The sequence below is a fragment of the Marmota monax genome, unplaced genomic scaffold, assembly GCF_021218885.2.
Source record: "Marmota monax isolate L192 unplaced genomic scaffold, Marmota_monax_Labrador192_F-V1.1 WCK01_AAM20220418_F8-fsc00020, whole genome shotgun sequence".
In the NCBI taxonomy this organism is placed as follows: Eukaryota; Metazoa; Chordata; class Mammalia; order Rodentia; family Sciuridae; genus Marmota; species Marmota monax.
In genome coordinates this window covers 5,453,552-5,469,400 of record NW_026692912.1, presented here as the reverse complement: position 1 = coordinate 5,469,400, position 15,849 = coordinate 5,453,552, and the positions used below count along the sequence as shown (strand labels likewise).

Below are 15,849 nucleotides of genomic sequence, written 5' to 3'. Positions count from 1 at the left end.
GTGGATCTTTAATGAATGGAAAAGTAAAGAGGTCAATAATTATACAGCATGTTATGTATAATGGTAGAAGTGTGATCTCAAACTATTAAAGTCTAGATAAGGAAAGAGACTTTATATGTCTGGACATGTCCAAAGACTAGCCACTTAGATGTTTTGAAATTTTCCATGTTTTGTAAACATGAAATGCATAACCTATCAATATTCAGTAGAATATTTTATCAAAATAGTAGTTAAAACTGTCATATTTGCTAGGTAATTTACTAGAAGCAAAGCCAAAAAAAAAGGCAGAATGTGCAGTATCTTCAAGAAATATTTTCTATATTTAGAAGTCTCAGACAAACTTAAGGTTTCAGGCAGAATGATTTTTTTCTAGGAGATGTGTAATTTTCTGGTTTCTTCTCTGTTACCTTTTGTTTTCTAATTTTGTTTTAGTTTTATTGACTACCCTTATTATTCTATTTTAGACTATCTCAATCCCTTCTGGATTCAAGTGAGAGTATAAATAATAAGCAAATATATTCTGATCACTGATGCTGAAAAATAAGTTAACATGTTATAAAGTTTTGTCACTCCACATTTGAAAAGATATACTTCATCTAATCTAAATATATTCTACTTCTTGTAGAGTAGTGTCAAATATCAACTGTTCCTTGGAGGTTACATTAGGTCCTCCAAAAAGAAGTTGTTCTCTAGTATCATAGGTTGGTTGATGAATGCTATTCTGGGGCTGAGGAGTCTTGGGGGTAAGCTGTGCTGACCACAGGAATGTTGAGCAGCAAATGCTGGCTTTGGCCAGAGAACCTTTGATGCATAGTGACCTCTTTGAAATGTTGGAACTGATGGTGCTTGTGGGAACCTGCATTACCAAATGTCCATCACAGATTGAACATACTATGTGAGAATAGAAATGTAGAATAATAGGGCAATGATACCCTATATATAAACCACCTCTGTTTACAGATTCCCTAAATAACAGATGAAAATAGATTTTACTATGGCAAATAGTTCAATTGCAATGTTCTGCAAAAATTTTGTCTGTCTCGTGTATTTTAAGCAAGATTTCTGGGCCATGTGGCTTTTCTAGTAGACTTCAATGACATGCAAACACCAAGCAGAGACCTTGTCATTTATTTAACTCCAACTGTCTTTAATCTTGTGGACTGTGAGAAACCTTAGGGTATGAGTATAATCACAGGATGTTATGCAGGATCAGATTTTCAAATTCTTTGCTTTTGTTTTCTGCTGCATGTACTAGAGAAGTCTCATGTTATCTGTACATCTTTAAATTTGGATCTGTGGTTTCTTTTTTCTCTTTTCATCATCTTTCCTCCTTTTTCTTTTAGTTCACAGCCATGAATCAACCACAGTGCTTCTACAATGAGTCTATCGCCTTCTTCTATAACCGGAGTGGAAAGTATCTTGCCACAGAATGGAACACGGTCAGCAAGCTGGTGATGGGACTTGGGATCACAGTTTGTATCTTCATCATGTTGGCCAACCTACTGGTCATGGTGGCAATATACGTCAACCGTCGCTTCCATTTTCCTATTTATTACTTAATGGCCAATTTGGCTGCTGCAGACTTCTTTGCTGGGTTGGCCTACTTCTATCTAATGTTCAACACAGGCCCCAATACTCGGAGACTGACCGTTAGCACATGGCTCCTCCGTCAGGGCCTCATTGACACCAGCCTGACAGCATCTGTAGCCAACTTACTGGCTATTGCAATCGAGAGGCACATTACGGTTTTCCGCATGCAGCTCCATACACGGATGAGCAATCGGCGGGTGGTGGTGGTCATTGTGGTCATCTGGACTATGGCCATTGTTATGGGTGCTATACCCAGTGTGGGCTGGAACTGCATCTGTGATATTGATAATTGTTCCAACATGGCACCCCTCTACAGTGACTCTTACTTAGTCTTCTGGGCCATTTTCAATTTGGTGACCTTTGTAGTAATGGTGGTTCTCTATGCTCACATCTTTGGCTACGTTCGCCAGAGGACTATGAGAATGTCTCGGCACAGTTCTGGACCCCGTCGGAATCGGGACACTATGATGAGTCTTCTGAAGACTGTGGTCATTGTGCTCGGTAAGTTTTGTCTTGACTATAGCTTCCTTTATGGATATTCAATGTCTTAATATAAACCACATTAGATTATAATAGCAGTAAATAACAATGTGAATATTCACCTGATGGAAATGGTAGGAGACCCTCAGTGTTACACAAAATTACACATAAGAGGTTGTGAAGGGAAAGTGTGGGGGGGAAACAAGGGAGAGAATTGAACAACAGCAGATGAGGTAGAGAGGGAAGATGGGAGGGGAGGGGAGGGGGGATAGTAGGGGATAGGAAAGGTAGCAGAATACAACAGTCACTAATATGCCATTATGTAAAAATGTGAGTGTGTAACCGATGTGATTCTGCAATTTGTATTTGGGGTAAAAATGGGAGTTCATAACCCACTTGAGTCAAATGTATGAAAGATGATATATCATGAGCTTTGTAATGTTTTGAACAACCAATAAAAAAAAAAGAATATTCACCTGGTGCATGTGCAGGAATTATGAGGGGATGAGGTTAGCTCTATATCAAATGTCTGTGGCAAAATCAGCTTACCAGTATTTCTGCAGCTACAGAATTATCTAAAGTTCCGTGTCAGTGCTATAGGATAAATGATGATGATAGGGAAGATGTCACTGAAGAGTTTGGTTATCTAGTATTGAAAGCACCACAATATGTAACCTATCAGATTCATTTAGCTTTTGAAGGATTTCTTAGAACCTAAATTATGGAACTTTGCCTCACAGTCTCTGTATTACAGATTTTCAGGTAGAATGCTTTATGTAGTATGAATGGCTTTCATATATAGTTATTTTTATTAGTCTATTTTAACTAAGTTGTTATTTATATTCTATGATAATTATTACCTTATAGGCAAGTTTATCAAGGTTTCATATAGAGTTAATGAACAAAGATTGGAATTAATGACATGTTGTGACAGTCACCCTCATGAACATTTTATGTTTTTAAAATTTATCTCTTTGTAGTAATGGATGTTAATTCATATATCTTGTTTGAAAGCCAATATTTTATTCTTTTTGTAGACTCAAATAACTTTTTGCCTTTAAACTTAAAGTATTAGTTTTCCTAGATGAAAAAGTCATGGTGATTATCAGGGATGTATGTTTTCATACACTTACCTTCTCAGAAAAGAATTGAAGAATATCTAGTAAGTTCTAGGCTCTGGCTGGCCTATGTTATTATTCCCACCTAAAGGACAGACACAAAACATTTCTTTTGCAGCTTGGAGTGCCCATTTTGAAAGTTAACTTAATGAGAATTTGTTTAAATTAAATTATATATTCTCCATGGACTATATTCAGATTAATGTTTGATCATATTTTTAAAATATTTTTTAAAAACTTGAAGGGGTTGGGGATGTATATATCTCAGTAGTAGAACACTGGCCTCGTATGCACGAGGCCCTGGGTTTAATCTCTATGACTGCAAAACAAGCACCTTTTAATTCATTTTTTTTCCCTACAGAAATTCAGTGAGTTTCTATAATCCCTTTTGCTCTTTAGAAAGCAGGGAATGTAACCTGGGATTTTAACCAAGGAAATGTAACTGGGGATTATGTGGTTCTTCTGAAATTCTGGGAGATAAAGCCCTAATTATCATTAAGTGAATCAGCAAATTGGTTTGTGTGTTGACACATTCTGTTTTGATTAGGGAAAATACATTACAGAGATCATCTCTGGCTGTATTGATTAGGACCTTTTGTAGACCTTTAAGAATGAGAACTAGGCCTTGGAATTGTTGGTATAACCAAAGCCGTGTCTAACCAACTGGAATACTTAGGCAGTCTGTCCACTGGGGACCATAACATCTCAGATGTCAGATTGTCTTATTCTGTCCAGTTTCCCTGTATGTTTAATTATCAATAAGATTTTGAGCATCCTTGTGCCACAGAGCTTATTTTCCATGATACAAATGAAAAACACCTTAGTTACCACAGATATTATTTTTGTATGAAGTTAAGTAACATGAGACATTTTACTTCTGTATTAACTCTAATGTTTTCTTGCTAATGGTCTAAATGTTTGATGGACACTTTTCATATGCATGTGCTTTTTCTTTTATGACATCAAGTGCTGCTTGTAGTTTATAGAACCACCAGCGGTAAATGACTGCTGAATTTGGACTATGAACCTGCCAAGTTCTTGTTTTAATTTTGACCTTTGTGTAATGTCTGGCATAGTTTGTTTTGCAATATAATTAATGATTCATGTAAACTTAACTTTTGTGCCTCATTGGGTTGTTTTGCAAGTTGAGATAATTATTTTGAGTGCACTGTAGTGCACTGTACTTTCAGTGTACTTCTGCCCTAATCACCCTTTCTACACCTGCCACCACTGCACAAACCCAAACCTGAAAATGGCAGAAATGATATTGCCCTCTGAGATATTAAACTTTGTAATAGACTCTAGAATGCAGTTAACCTCTTCTGGAATTAAGAACATTATTTCTTCAGCTGTGAAAAAAGAAGAAGTTTTAGTGGAAAACTCCACGTGAGGTGAAGAAATTTGATAGGGCAAGGTGGGAATGTGATTGTAATATAGGAAGCAGCAATTCAGTAAACTGAGAAAAATAGTGAGAATGGGAGAATGGGCAGGGTGTGGATGGGAGTGGTTGGAAAGCTTAGAATAGGGATTCCCCAATCCTAAACAGCCGGCTGTTTGTCAAGGTGATGCCTAAGGCCATTCCATTCACTTAGTGTAGTACTCCTTGCTTGGGTTGTGTCCCTCCCCATTGTTATATGGTGAAGACGGGCTTGTAGATACAAGAGTTCTGTTCTAGAGTTCTGTTCTACGCAAAGCTCAGCTCAGTGTAAACTTGTCTATTTACAATCTTGCTTGTCCCCCCCCCCACCACACCCATACACCACCACCACTTTGGCTTGTGGTTTCTAATGTCTAATATCTTCTTTGCTGGATTGTCAGCTTTGTCAAGGATGACAGGGATTGTAATGCTTTGTTGTCTGTGTTCTCACATTGCTGGCATAAATAGGTGATCAGTACATAATTGATGAATGAATGGATGTGGTGTTAGAATCAAGTTTCTGAGTCTTCAGAACTGAAGACCAGAGAGAACCATAGTGAATTCACTTTGGTAAATGCCACTTTATTCAACTGTACGGGAGCCAGACCTGACTAGACCTTTATTACCTGTGCCTTCTATTCAAAACTCAGCAGCTTGGAGAATGGCTACAGTGCATGCTCAGTAAACAATACATTTGTTTCACTTTCATTTATTCTGGGATTGATTATGGTTTGATTAACCATGCGGAAAGCCTTCAGTTTCCACTGTTACTATGTCAGAATGACCTTTAAGACCTGTTCAGTATTCATGATCAAGAGAAGGGTTTGTTGGGCAACAACTGAATTCCTAGGAGTCGATTTAAAAATAAAAGCATCTTTGAGATTTATACTTATAATACCAGTTGGTAAGCATGAGGATAAGTTGATTTTGAATGAATACTGAATCTTAATAATTTTGTCAAGTAGTTAAGTAGCATTATCATGTGCCCAGTACAATTCTACATTACAAATTAGTAATTGTAAATAAAACCCCTATGGAGTGTAGGTACCATTGTTGATTTGTCATCCTTATTTTCCAGGTGGTAAAAATTGAGGTACAGAGAGGCTAGGTAACTTGCCCAAGGCCACACAGCTAGTAGGTATAGGAAATGGGATTCAAATTCAGGCACTTGGGGTCCAGAACCTATGTGTTTTCACTTCCATGCTATCTTGGTTCTCTAGAATAAAAACAACTACTGCATGCTGCATTTTTTAATAAAGTTTGAAGAGCAGTATGCCATTACGTTGAAACATGGTGATCCCATTAGTTTCCATCAATACCGCCTGGCCCTGCATGCTGTTTCCACAAGCTGAGAAAGCTTTAAGGAACATTCCTTTCTCTTCTTTCACAGCTGATGACACTCAGGGCTCTCATTTCATTTGCCTTTTTCTATTGTCTGGTGTTGTAGCACAGTAACTGACAGCTTCTCACTGGGGGAGTGTTCTGGAAAGGTGTAGTTCACTAGAGGTTCATCATCCAGTGTGAGGTCATGGCGCCCCTCCCCAGGCCTGACTTCTTTCCCTACTTGACATTTTACCAAGAATTTTTTTTGAGTCTGTTCCACAGTTGAAACAGTGGCAGTCAAGCTGTTCTTCCTTATTTGACCACAGGCTGTCTTGAGTTTTAAGTCCTTTGCTTTCTGACTCTTTTCTTTATGGTGATACTTCTATTGGGGAACGTTAGAAAAGAGGAAAACTAGAATTTGGCAAGAGAAAATAGAGTGAAGAGGATTTTGCTTTTAAGCCACAGCAGGTACATAAAGTAAAATAAACGCAGTTCGGGCTTCTCTCTTTGTGGAAGAAGAGGGAGACACTCGTTTTCTGGTCTGATCTGTTTGGGCTGGAACTGACCACCTCTGAAGCTAAATTACCCTTTATTACCTGGTATCCTGTGCCAGTCAGTACTCAACCTGGTTCTTCATGTGTTGTTTGTATCTTGCACCAAGGAAAGTTGCATTTTTCCCCTTCTATATTGAAACTACCAGGTTAAGAGAGGGTAAATAATTTGTCCAAGATCATTCTGTTTGTAAGTGACAGAACTGGAATGGTGTAGACCATGACCTTCAGCCATAGGATTTGGTACTTCTATTTCCAGTTTATTTCAACAAATATGATGTTGCGAGCTAATTATGTGCTAAGGGGTAAAAAGGTGGATAAGTAAAATTCTTTGCAAAGCTTCTGTTGTAGTAAAGGAGACTAAGAAAGTACTGCAAAGGAGTTGGGTCCGTGTGCTTACAGAGGCAGTATTACATGTTCTTGATGGGATGTGGAGGAGCTTGTCATTTTACAGTGTGGGGTTGGAGGAGAAGGTAGGCAACAGCATGAGCAATGATTTTTACCTCTGAGGAATTGAAAGAAGTCAAGTGTTAAGTCAGGGTATGCTGGATGGGGTTTTGACTAGAAATCTTCATAGCACACTAAATAATATAGGCTTCAGCCTGTAGGTGACAGAGCTGATGAAGATTCCTCAAGATGAACCCAAACCAAATTCTTTACAGGTGGAGAGGTTATGTGATGAATTGTCAAACTGAGACACTTTTGATAGTGAAAATAGACACTAACTGTTTGGGATGCTGGTAAAACAGACATAAACCAAGACTGTTCTGAGCAACCCTCCTTCTAGGCTTTGCTTTCTGTTTATTTGTTTTGTATATTCTTTCTGATACTTTTGGTTTTTCAAACACAGAGCTCAACACTGGGCTTCTTCAACTTTGTAAAAGTGATAAAGAAGAACTTTTTATAAGGGAAGTGATTTAGAATTTCATTCTGTCTACCTCCTTCATCATACAGATGAAGAAACTGAAATCTCCCAACTTAAGAAATGTGGGTGTGACAATTCACAATAGCAAGACTGTGGAACCAACCTAGATGCCCTTCAATAGATGAATGGATAAAAAAAATGTGGCATTTATACACAATGGAGTATTACTCTGCATTAAAAAATGACAAAATCATAGAATTTGCAGGGAAATGGATGGCATTAGAGCAGATTATGCTAAGTGAAGCTAGCCAATCCCTAAAAAACAAATGCCAAATGTCTTCTTTGATATAAGGAGAGTAACTAAGAACAGAGTAGGGTCCAAGAGCATGAGAAGAAGATTAACATTAAACAGGGATGAGAGGTGGGAGGGAAAGGGAGAGAGAAGGGAAATTGCATGGAAATGGAAGGAGACCCTCAGAGTTATACAAAAGTACATACAAGAGGAAGTGAGGGGAAAGGGAAAAATAATACAAGGGGGACTAATGAATGACAGTAGAGTGGGCAGAGAGAGAAGAGGGGAGGGGAGGGGAGGGGAGGGGGGATAGTAGAGGATAGGAAAGGCAGCAGAACACAACAGACACTAGTATGGCAATATGTAAATCAATGGATGTGTAACTGATATGATTCTGCAATCTGTATATGGGGTAAAAATGGGAGTTCATAACCCACTTGAATCAAAGTGTGAAATATGATATATCAAGAACTATGTAACGTTTTGAACAACCAACAATAAAAAATTAAAAAAAAAGAATACAAACAAAAAAAAAAAGAAAAAGAAATGTGGGTGTGAGTTAGCACATGACCCTAGCCAGGATGCATGTTTCCTGACTTCCAAGAAGGCACTGTTTTTGCTGCAACAGTGTCTCCATCTTGTTCATCCCAGTCTCACTTTCCATCCCTTTCTTTCTTGTGACCATCACCATGTATTTATATACAGGATTTGGCGTAACACTATAGAGTTAACTGGCTACTAAAGAAAGGGTCTTCTTGAATTTGGCCTCTTTATAGCTGGTAGTAGCTATAATGGAGCATTGACAAAAAGACATCTGAAACTAAATAGCTTGCAGATTAGATAGCTTTTACACTTACTAGCATCATTGCCTTCCTTACTAACTTCAGTGTATTACTGTTTTTTACTCAAGTTTTTAAAATTAAGTGCAGGCTTTATCTTGTGGGGTGTGTGTGTGTGTGTGTGTGTGTGTGTTTTCTCACATTCGTTGAGGCAGGATGCCTCTGGGATTATCACTGTGGCATTAACTACCTGGGTGATTCACTGCAAGTTACTTTCTCTGTGTACCTTTATATGTGGGAAGAAGTTGACCAATTTGATTTCCAAGATTATCTGGGGTCCTATTTATTATTCTATAAATAAAATTAAAGTCAGTAACTCCATGGGCCAACCATACAGAGCTTTCTAGTGGAAAACTTAGAAATGGACTTGGGGCAAAAACAAAAGTCTGTGGTTGCTCTTTGCATAAATGGTGCATCACCTTCTTTAATAATTTGCTTCTAGATGCACTAATCCCATTGAAGAGTGTGCTATATTTATTGAGGGATGTCTCAAAGAAGTGAATTTCGGGGTTACTTTCTTGTGGAGAGCCATGTGGCAGGAAGAGAAGGCTTCCCATTTGGCCTTGTTACTAGGGGACAGGAGTTGACACAGAGTTTTTTTATTCTCTGGCCACAGGTGACCAAGCTACACATCCTGTTGCTCTGACAAGGAATTAAAGCCATCCAAGTCTCCTCAGGTCTCAGTGCCATCCTGTGAAGGACTCTTTGAGGAAGAACCTGTGGGAATATTCATGAGAGCCTTGATTGTTTGGCCAGCCAGTAGGCTGGCTTGGCCCTGTGGGTGGTGGCCAGGAGACTCACCCTGCAGAAGTCCCAGGATATTGCTCAGACCTCAATCCCCAGGCTCAGGTCAAAAAAGAAAACAGCTTTCAGACACCAGCTCTTTATACCCTTTTGTTGCCCATCTCCATTCAAATATTTAACTCAGAAGAAACTTCTAAACAGAAATAAAAACCACAAAACCACATGAACCTAACAGGGTTCCTTGTGAGGTGTGGCCCCAGAGGAGCCAGGACATGAAGTTCTTTCTCATTTTGGGTTAATGGAGAATGATTAAGACCTTGTTTAGCAGAAGCTCTGAATATTACAGTTATTTGTCTTTGTCACTAAGGGAATAAAAGAAAGATTCCTTAACTGTGGTGACTGCTGAGAATCACTATTGCCAAGAGATTGAGAACTTAGATTTGGAGTAAGATAGGCCAGTTCAAATCTTGGCCCCTGACTTACTAACTCCATAATCCTGAGGAAAATTATTCTCTGAGCCTCAGTTTTAGAATTAATAAAATAAGGCTGGAAGGACCCTTCTCCTCAAGTGGTTATGAGCATTAGACAAACTGTGGATATAAAGCACATAGTTCAGGGTCTGACTTGCAGAGAACACTTCCTAAACACAAACAAGGAATATCATTACTGTTAGGTCTGCCCTCATGAACAACTTTCCCTCTTTCTCTCTGACACACATCCACACCTATCCACACTCCAAATGCACTATTATATGCAACATAATGGTTCAAAATAGTTTATTTTGTGTACAAATGGTGCTGCTTCATTTCTCTGACATAGTACAAAAATACTATTGAGTCTTAGCAGCTGGCTTCAATAGCAGGTTATAAATTTTATTCTGAGTGGCCATTGCTTTTCCATAGATGAGTCTGTACCTCAGTGTTGCCGATATTTGTTGAGCCCCAGCCCTATGTCTGAAAAGTCTTATTAGCGTCACAGGAATTGGCAGTTTTGACTTGTTAACTCTCTGCAGATGATTAAATGGTATGGACTACTAAAATGAATTTTGGAACAGAGCAGGCCATTTTATCAATATCTATTAGAAAGTCATTAGCTCCTTCAGATATATCTGCAATACTTAAGGTACAGCTAGTAACCCACAAATTATTTTCTTTTCTCATGTCTGGAATATATGAAAAAAATATCCCATGGGTAGAATCATGAGACCTTACTGCTGTCCTCCACCTGGTCTAGCTTCATAGTGTGACCACCTATGAATCTGTTAGGCTAAATTTCATTACAATTAACCTAAGAAGAAAAGGGATGTAAGCTGCTTCTAATCTCCCTCTACTGCCTCATGAACCTCACTGTGGACATGTCATGATGGCAAGGCTTTATCTTCTTAGCGCCTAGCACAGAGCCCCACACTTAGCAAACTTTCTATGTTTATTGAATGACTAAATGAAATATGCTTCTTATTCTGGATTGGCAGTTTTTCAGGTTGTCTAATTACAATAGAAATTTACTGGTATTACCTGAAATCCAGTGTTGTTTTCTAGTTTTGTTCAAGGATATTTGTTATGAGATGGTTATAATAAAGCAGTTCCTCATCCTATCATGATTAAGTTCTAGTATGAACTTTGTATGATAGTTTCTTAACAAGCACATACTAAATATCTGCTAGGTCCTTGTTAAGAAGTAGGGATACAGAGGTCAGTGAAAATATGGGCCCTGTTCTCAAGAAGATCTCTTCTTAGTGGATGAAAATATATAACATAAGTCAACACAATACAACATGGAACATAGGCACAATATAACATAAAATATGCAAGGTGTGGGTGGGGGGAATGCTGTATTATTTAGGCAATGTCTGGAAAAGAGTTGAAGGTGAAAATGGCATGGGAATTAATATCTTAGATGGTATGTAGGGGTGTGCCAAGTGAACCCAAGCCAAGAAATTATTCTTTACACAGAGTGAAATTTTCAATCACTTCCCTGTATTGCAATTATCATATCACTTATGTATGATAGTAACCTTTGTTAGGCATGCAAATCAAAGTGTAAATTCCTGGCAGTGGGAATCTTTAATAATTTTTCATAATTGTCACATAATATTTGCTTATAGTTTTTTGCCTATACTTTGCACTGGCATAATATCCATTTTTTAATTGACCAAAGATAGTAGATTAACATCATCAAATTAGTTATGAAATAAATAGATTTTCAGTGATTACTAACCTATAAGGAATGGGATGAAATTTCTGTATGTGCAAATTAATGTCCTTGGAAAATAAGAAAATCTCTGAGGGACTTGATCATTGCCAGGAGAAGTTGACACCTGTATTTGAAGCATGATGGAAATATAATTTTCTATGGTGTTTTATAGTCTATATTGGTCTAGAGGGGCAGGAGATTTCAGAATGCCTGTAAATGGTTATTGTTACATTTAGAAATGTACAATTCTATTTTCAGGGGTTTATATTCTTTGGGCCTCTAAGGATCTTAATTCCCAGATATAGATGGACTAAATAAGAACAAATAGAGGATACTCAAACACATATACCCGAGTTGCCAAACTCAGCACATAAAAATTATCACCTAAGCCATATTATATGGTTGTATATTACTTAACAAGGGGGATACATTCTGAGGAATGTGTCATTCAGCAGTTTCATCATTGTACAAACAGAATAAACTTACACAAACCGAGACAGCTATGGCATCACAAGGCACATCTTATGGGGCCATGATTGTATATGCAGTTTATTGTCAACTGAAACATTGTTATGTGGCATATGACTATACTAAAAGACAGTATTTGTTGTTTATATGAAATTCAAATTTAGCTGGGCATCCTGTGTTTTATTTGGCAACCCTAGCATGCATGCATGTACTCATATACACGTGGAGTATTGATTGAGAGAAAAAGCATTTTGGATGGCAATCAACATACACTATCTTCCTTGTCTTACAGGATTCCATATTATCCTGCATATATAGTGCTTAGGAATTTCATTCACTGTCTTTAATTTTTATTGTGAGTTGTCTGGAAATAAATAAAAGGTACTACACAACTTATAGAATCTTATATTTGTTCTCAGAAATTATGCTTGCCTATGAAATGGATAATGTTGTGTTCCTCTAGGTCAAAACTGAATGCTTTTATTACATATTCTTTTTCATGCTTTGAAAAAGCATTTTAGTGTGATTTGTTTTTTCATATAAGTAATTGATTTTGTTCTTGTTTGTACCTTTCTTCCCTCTTCTTTGAGGTCTAAACTGTAAAGGCCTGCACCCCAGAGAAGCTACCTTTTATTCCTGTTAGTGAGGCTGATAGTGTCTAGACAGAATGTGGTCATGGCTCTACCTGAACTCTGGCAGGTCTCCTCACACAATAGAGGACTTATTGTGATGATCCAAAGCAAATATGAACTTCTAATGGGGTGACACAGCAATAACAGGGTCTTTTTGAAGAGTGGGATTTAATCTGGCCTTGGGAGACTGGAAATTCATGGCTTCACCTATTTATCCTGCCAGGCAGACTTTTGTTTACACAGAGAACACTGCATTTTAAGTAGGGCTTTCCATGAGTTCATTCTCAATGGGCATTTCTGCACTTCAGAAAGCTTCTCTTTATGTGGCAGGCGTGAATCCATTCGTTGGAGTTATTTTCCTCTCTCTTGGGAGAGAGAAGATAGCCTGTAGGAGTCTAGCCTTAAAGGACCTACAGAAAAGACCCATGAAAAAGTCCAGAAGCTTTTGCTGAAGCTAGCAAGCAATTTACCCTTTTACACTGAAGGGATTTGCTCTGTAACCTTGCTGAGCACGTGGGTTCTTTTGTGTATTGGTCCAGTTCCAGAGGAAAAGCCAAGCTATAAATCGAGGAGCTGGAATCAGTGAGTTTGTCAACGAAAGCAGAAGCAGCCGTATTTAGACATCCTTTAAGAAGTGTGTGTGTGATCATAAAATGGTCAAATAAACTTTTTGTAGAGATTAGAACACTAGCTTTATTTAATTTGGCAAATTCTTGTGTTTTGGAGGAAAAGTGAAGATGTTTTAATTAAAAACAATTTCTGAGGCACTATGCATATAGTGTTTACAACTAATACATGACAGCAGTTTAGAAGAAAATACTGTAAACCAAATTTGTTTAATAAGTCTAACTATAATACATGAGACAATAATGTCTTTAATGAAATTTCCTAATATTTTAGTACAATCTAATTAGTTCTAATTATCATTCTTATTTATAATCTAATTATTTCAACAAGAAGTCTGTCACTAAAGCTTTCATAGATTTTTTTCATTGTATTGATTTTATTTTTTTAAAATACACAACAGTGGAATGCATTTCAATTTTTTAAAATTTTATATTTGTTTTAATTAGTTATATATGACAGTAGAATGCACTTATATACTTTGATATATCATACATAGATGGAATATAATTTCTCGTTTTTCTGAGTATACATATTGTAGAATCACATTGGTCATACAGTCACATACATACATGAAGTAATAATGTCTGTTTCATTCTACTATTTTTCTTATCCCCACATCTCCTGCCTTCCCCTCCTTTCACTTCCTTCTGCCTAATCTAAGGTAATGCTATTCTTTTTTTTTTTTTTTTGCATTACAATTTTTATTACACATATATACCACAATTTTTCATATCTCTGTATATAAAGTAGGTTGATACCCAATTCATGTCTTCATACATGTACTTTGGATAATGATGTCCATTGGCTAACTTAGCATTGTCTTCTCCAAAACCATCCTTTTACCTGCAAAAGCCATGATTTCATTCTCTTTTATTGCCGAGTAAAATTCCATTGTGTATATATACCACATTTTTTTAATCCATTCATCCACTGAAGGGCATCTAGGTTGGCTCCATAGTTTAGCTATTGTGAATTGTGCTGCTATAAACATTGATGTGGTTGTTTCCCTGTAGTATGCTGTTTTTAAATCCTTTGGGTATAATCAGAGGAGAGGGGTAGCTGAGTCAAATGGAGGTTCCATTCCCAGATTTCCATATTGGCTGGACCAATTTGCAGTCCCACCAGCAATGTATGAGTGTACCTTTCCCCCCCACAACCTCTCCAACACTTATTGTTGTTTGTGTTCATAATAGCTGCCATTCTGACTTGAGTGAGATGATATCTTAGAGTACTTTTGATTTGCATTTCTGGGCTTTCATGAATTTAAACCCTAACATTAAAGTTAGAAATAGGAACAGAAAGTACAATCTAATTTAAAAGTATTGATCTGTCTATAGTATATTACCTAACAAATGATTTATTATTTTAAGTTCAGTGTGTTGTCACTCAGCAATTACTGATTTATAACTTTGATAATGATGTTTGTATCTTCAATACTAGGTAGCTTATTGAAATCATGGGATATTTTGATAGATTGTTTTGATTAGACTTTGGGGCATTTTTATACTATCTTTATAAACATTTGAATCAGAATTAGAGTAACATTGACTGACTTATTGACTTGTTGAAAATATTAATTTTACTTTAATCCTTTCAATAACTTAATATATAGTGCAGTTAAAATATTTTTAGTTTGTTATATTTTTCTTATTTAACTGAAATATTCTTATGTATCAAATACTTTTATGTAAACAATACAAAGAAGACAATTTTTTATCAGATCTTGAAGCATGAATTGTGACAACTAAAGCATCTGCCACTGTGAATGTTTATTTTTACTCTCTCTTATTTGCTTTCATGCTAAATTTATAAAAAATTTAGTTCTTCTTTTAAAATTTTAATATATAATAAACCTTTTTCTGTACAATTTGGCTGCTTTCAATTTCATCTTTAATTTTTCCTACCATTATTGACTTTTCCTGGGTCAATATTTTTAGTTTGAAGAGTTTTTTAAAAATTGTTTGATGATTATAGTTATCATTTAAGTTCTTACTAATAATCAGGACTCAGTAAGTCTTACCTTTGTCCCAAATAGAGTTTAATTATAAACAAGAATCTTAAGATCTCTGAGTTTCAGTACTTCCATCTTCCAAATATACAAATTATTATTATTTTTTTACAGAAAGTGCAACATGGTTGTAAGCTGTGAATGCTTTTATAGCTACTGCATATAGTGAAGTAGCCTAAATTAAAAAAGAAAGAAAGAAAAGTTTGGAATGCTAAGTAGGAAATGTAGTATGAAAAGCCACTAACTATAGTCTAATTCCAGATTTGCTACTTACTGGTGGTTGTGACTTTGGACAGCCCACTTAACCTTTAGGATAAAATTCCTTGTCTGCACCCTAAAGGCCTTTACCAGGTGTGGTCCAAGGACCACCAGCAACTGACTTATCAGGGATGCTTGTTAAACTGGCTGAATTTTGGGCTTCAGCCCAGAGCTGCTGTAGCTGAATCTTCGTGTTGGCATCCAGGCTGCCATGCCTTAGTAATACAAGCCTCTAGCATGACAGTACTGAGTCTCTGGCTTTCTTTTAAATTACATGACATTCAGTTTGTCCTTGCTCAATTTTAAGTTTGAATTTTCACCTTTTCCACTGAGCATAATACAGTTTTGGGACCATTTAAACAGTGAGTATGGACACATGATCACTCCACTCGTGTTTACACAACCCACTTTGCAGAAGAGCAGATTAGAAAGAAAGCTAGAGGG

The 15,849-nt window shown here is 36.9% G+C and overlaps 1 protein-coding gene across 5 annotated transcripts in view; it reads left to right on the top strand.

Annotated features, from left to right (window-relative positions):
• Window positions 1–15,849, top strand: part of Lpar1 (lysophosphatidic acid receptor 1) — a 154,700-nt gene that overhangs the window by 99,619 nt on the left and 39,232 nt on the right. For all 5 annotated transcript variants that reach the window (XM_046451960.2, XM_046451962.2, XM_046451959.2 and 2 more), the window contains one exon: window positions 1,344–2,091. In XM_046451960.2, coding sequence (XP_046307916.1) covers window positions 1,344–2,091 — 748 coding nt within the window. The remainder of the gene's footprint in view (window positions 1–1,343; window positions 2,092–15,849) is intronic.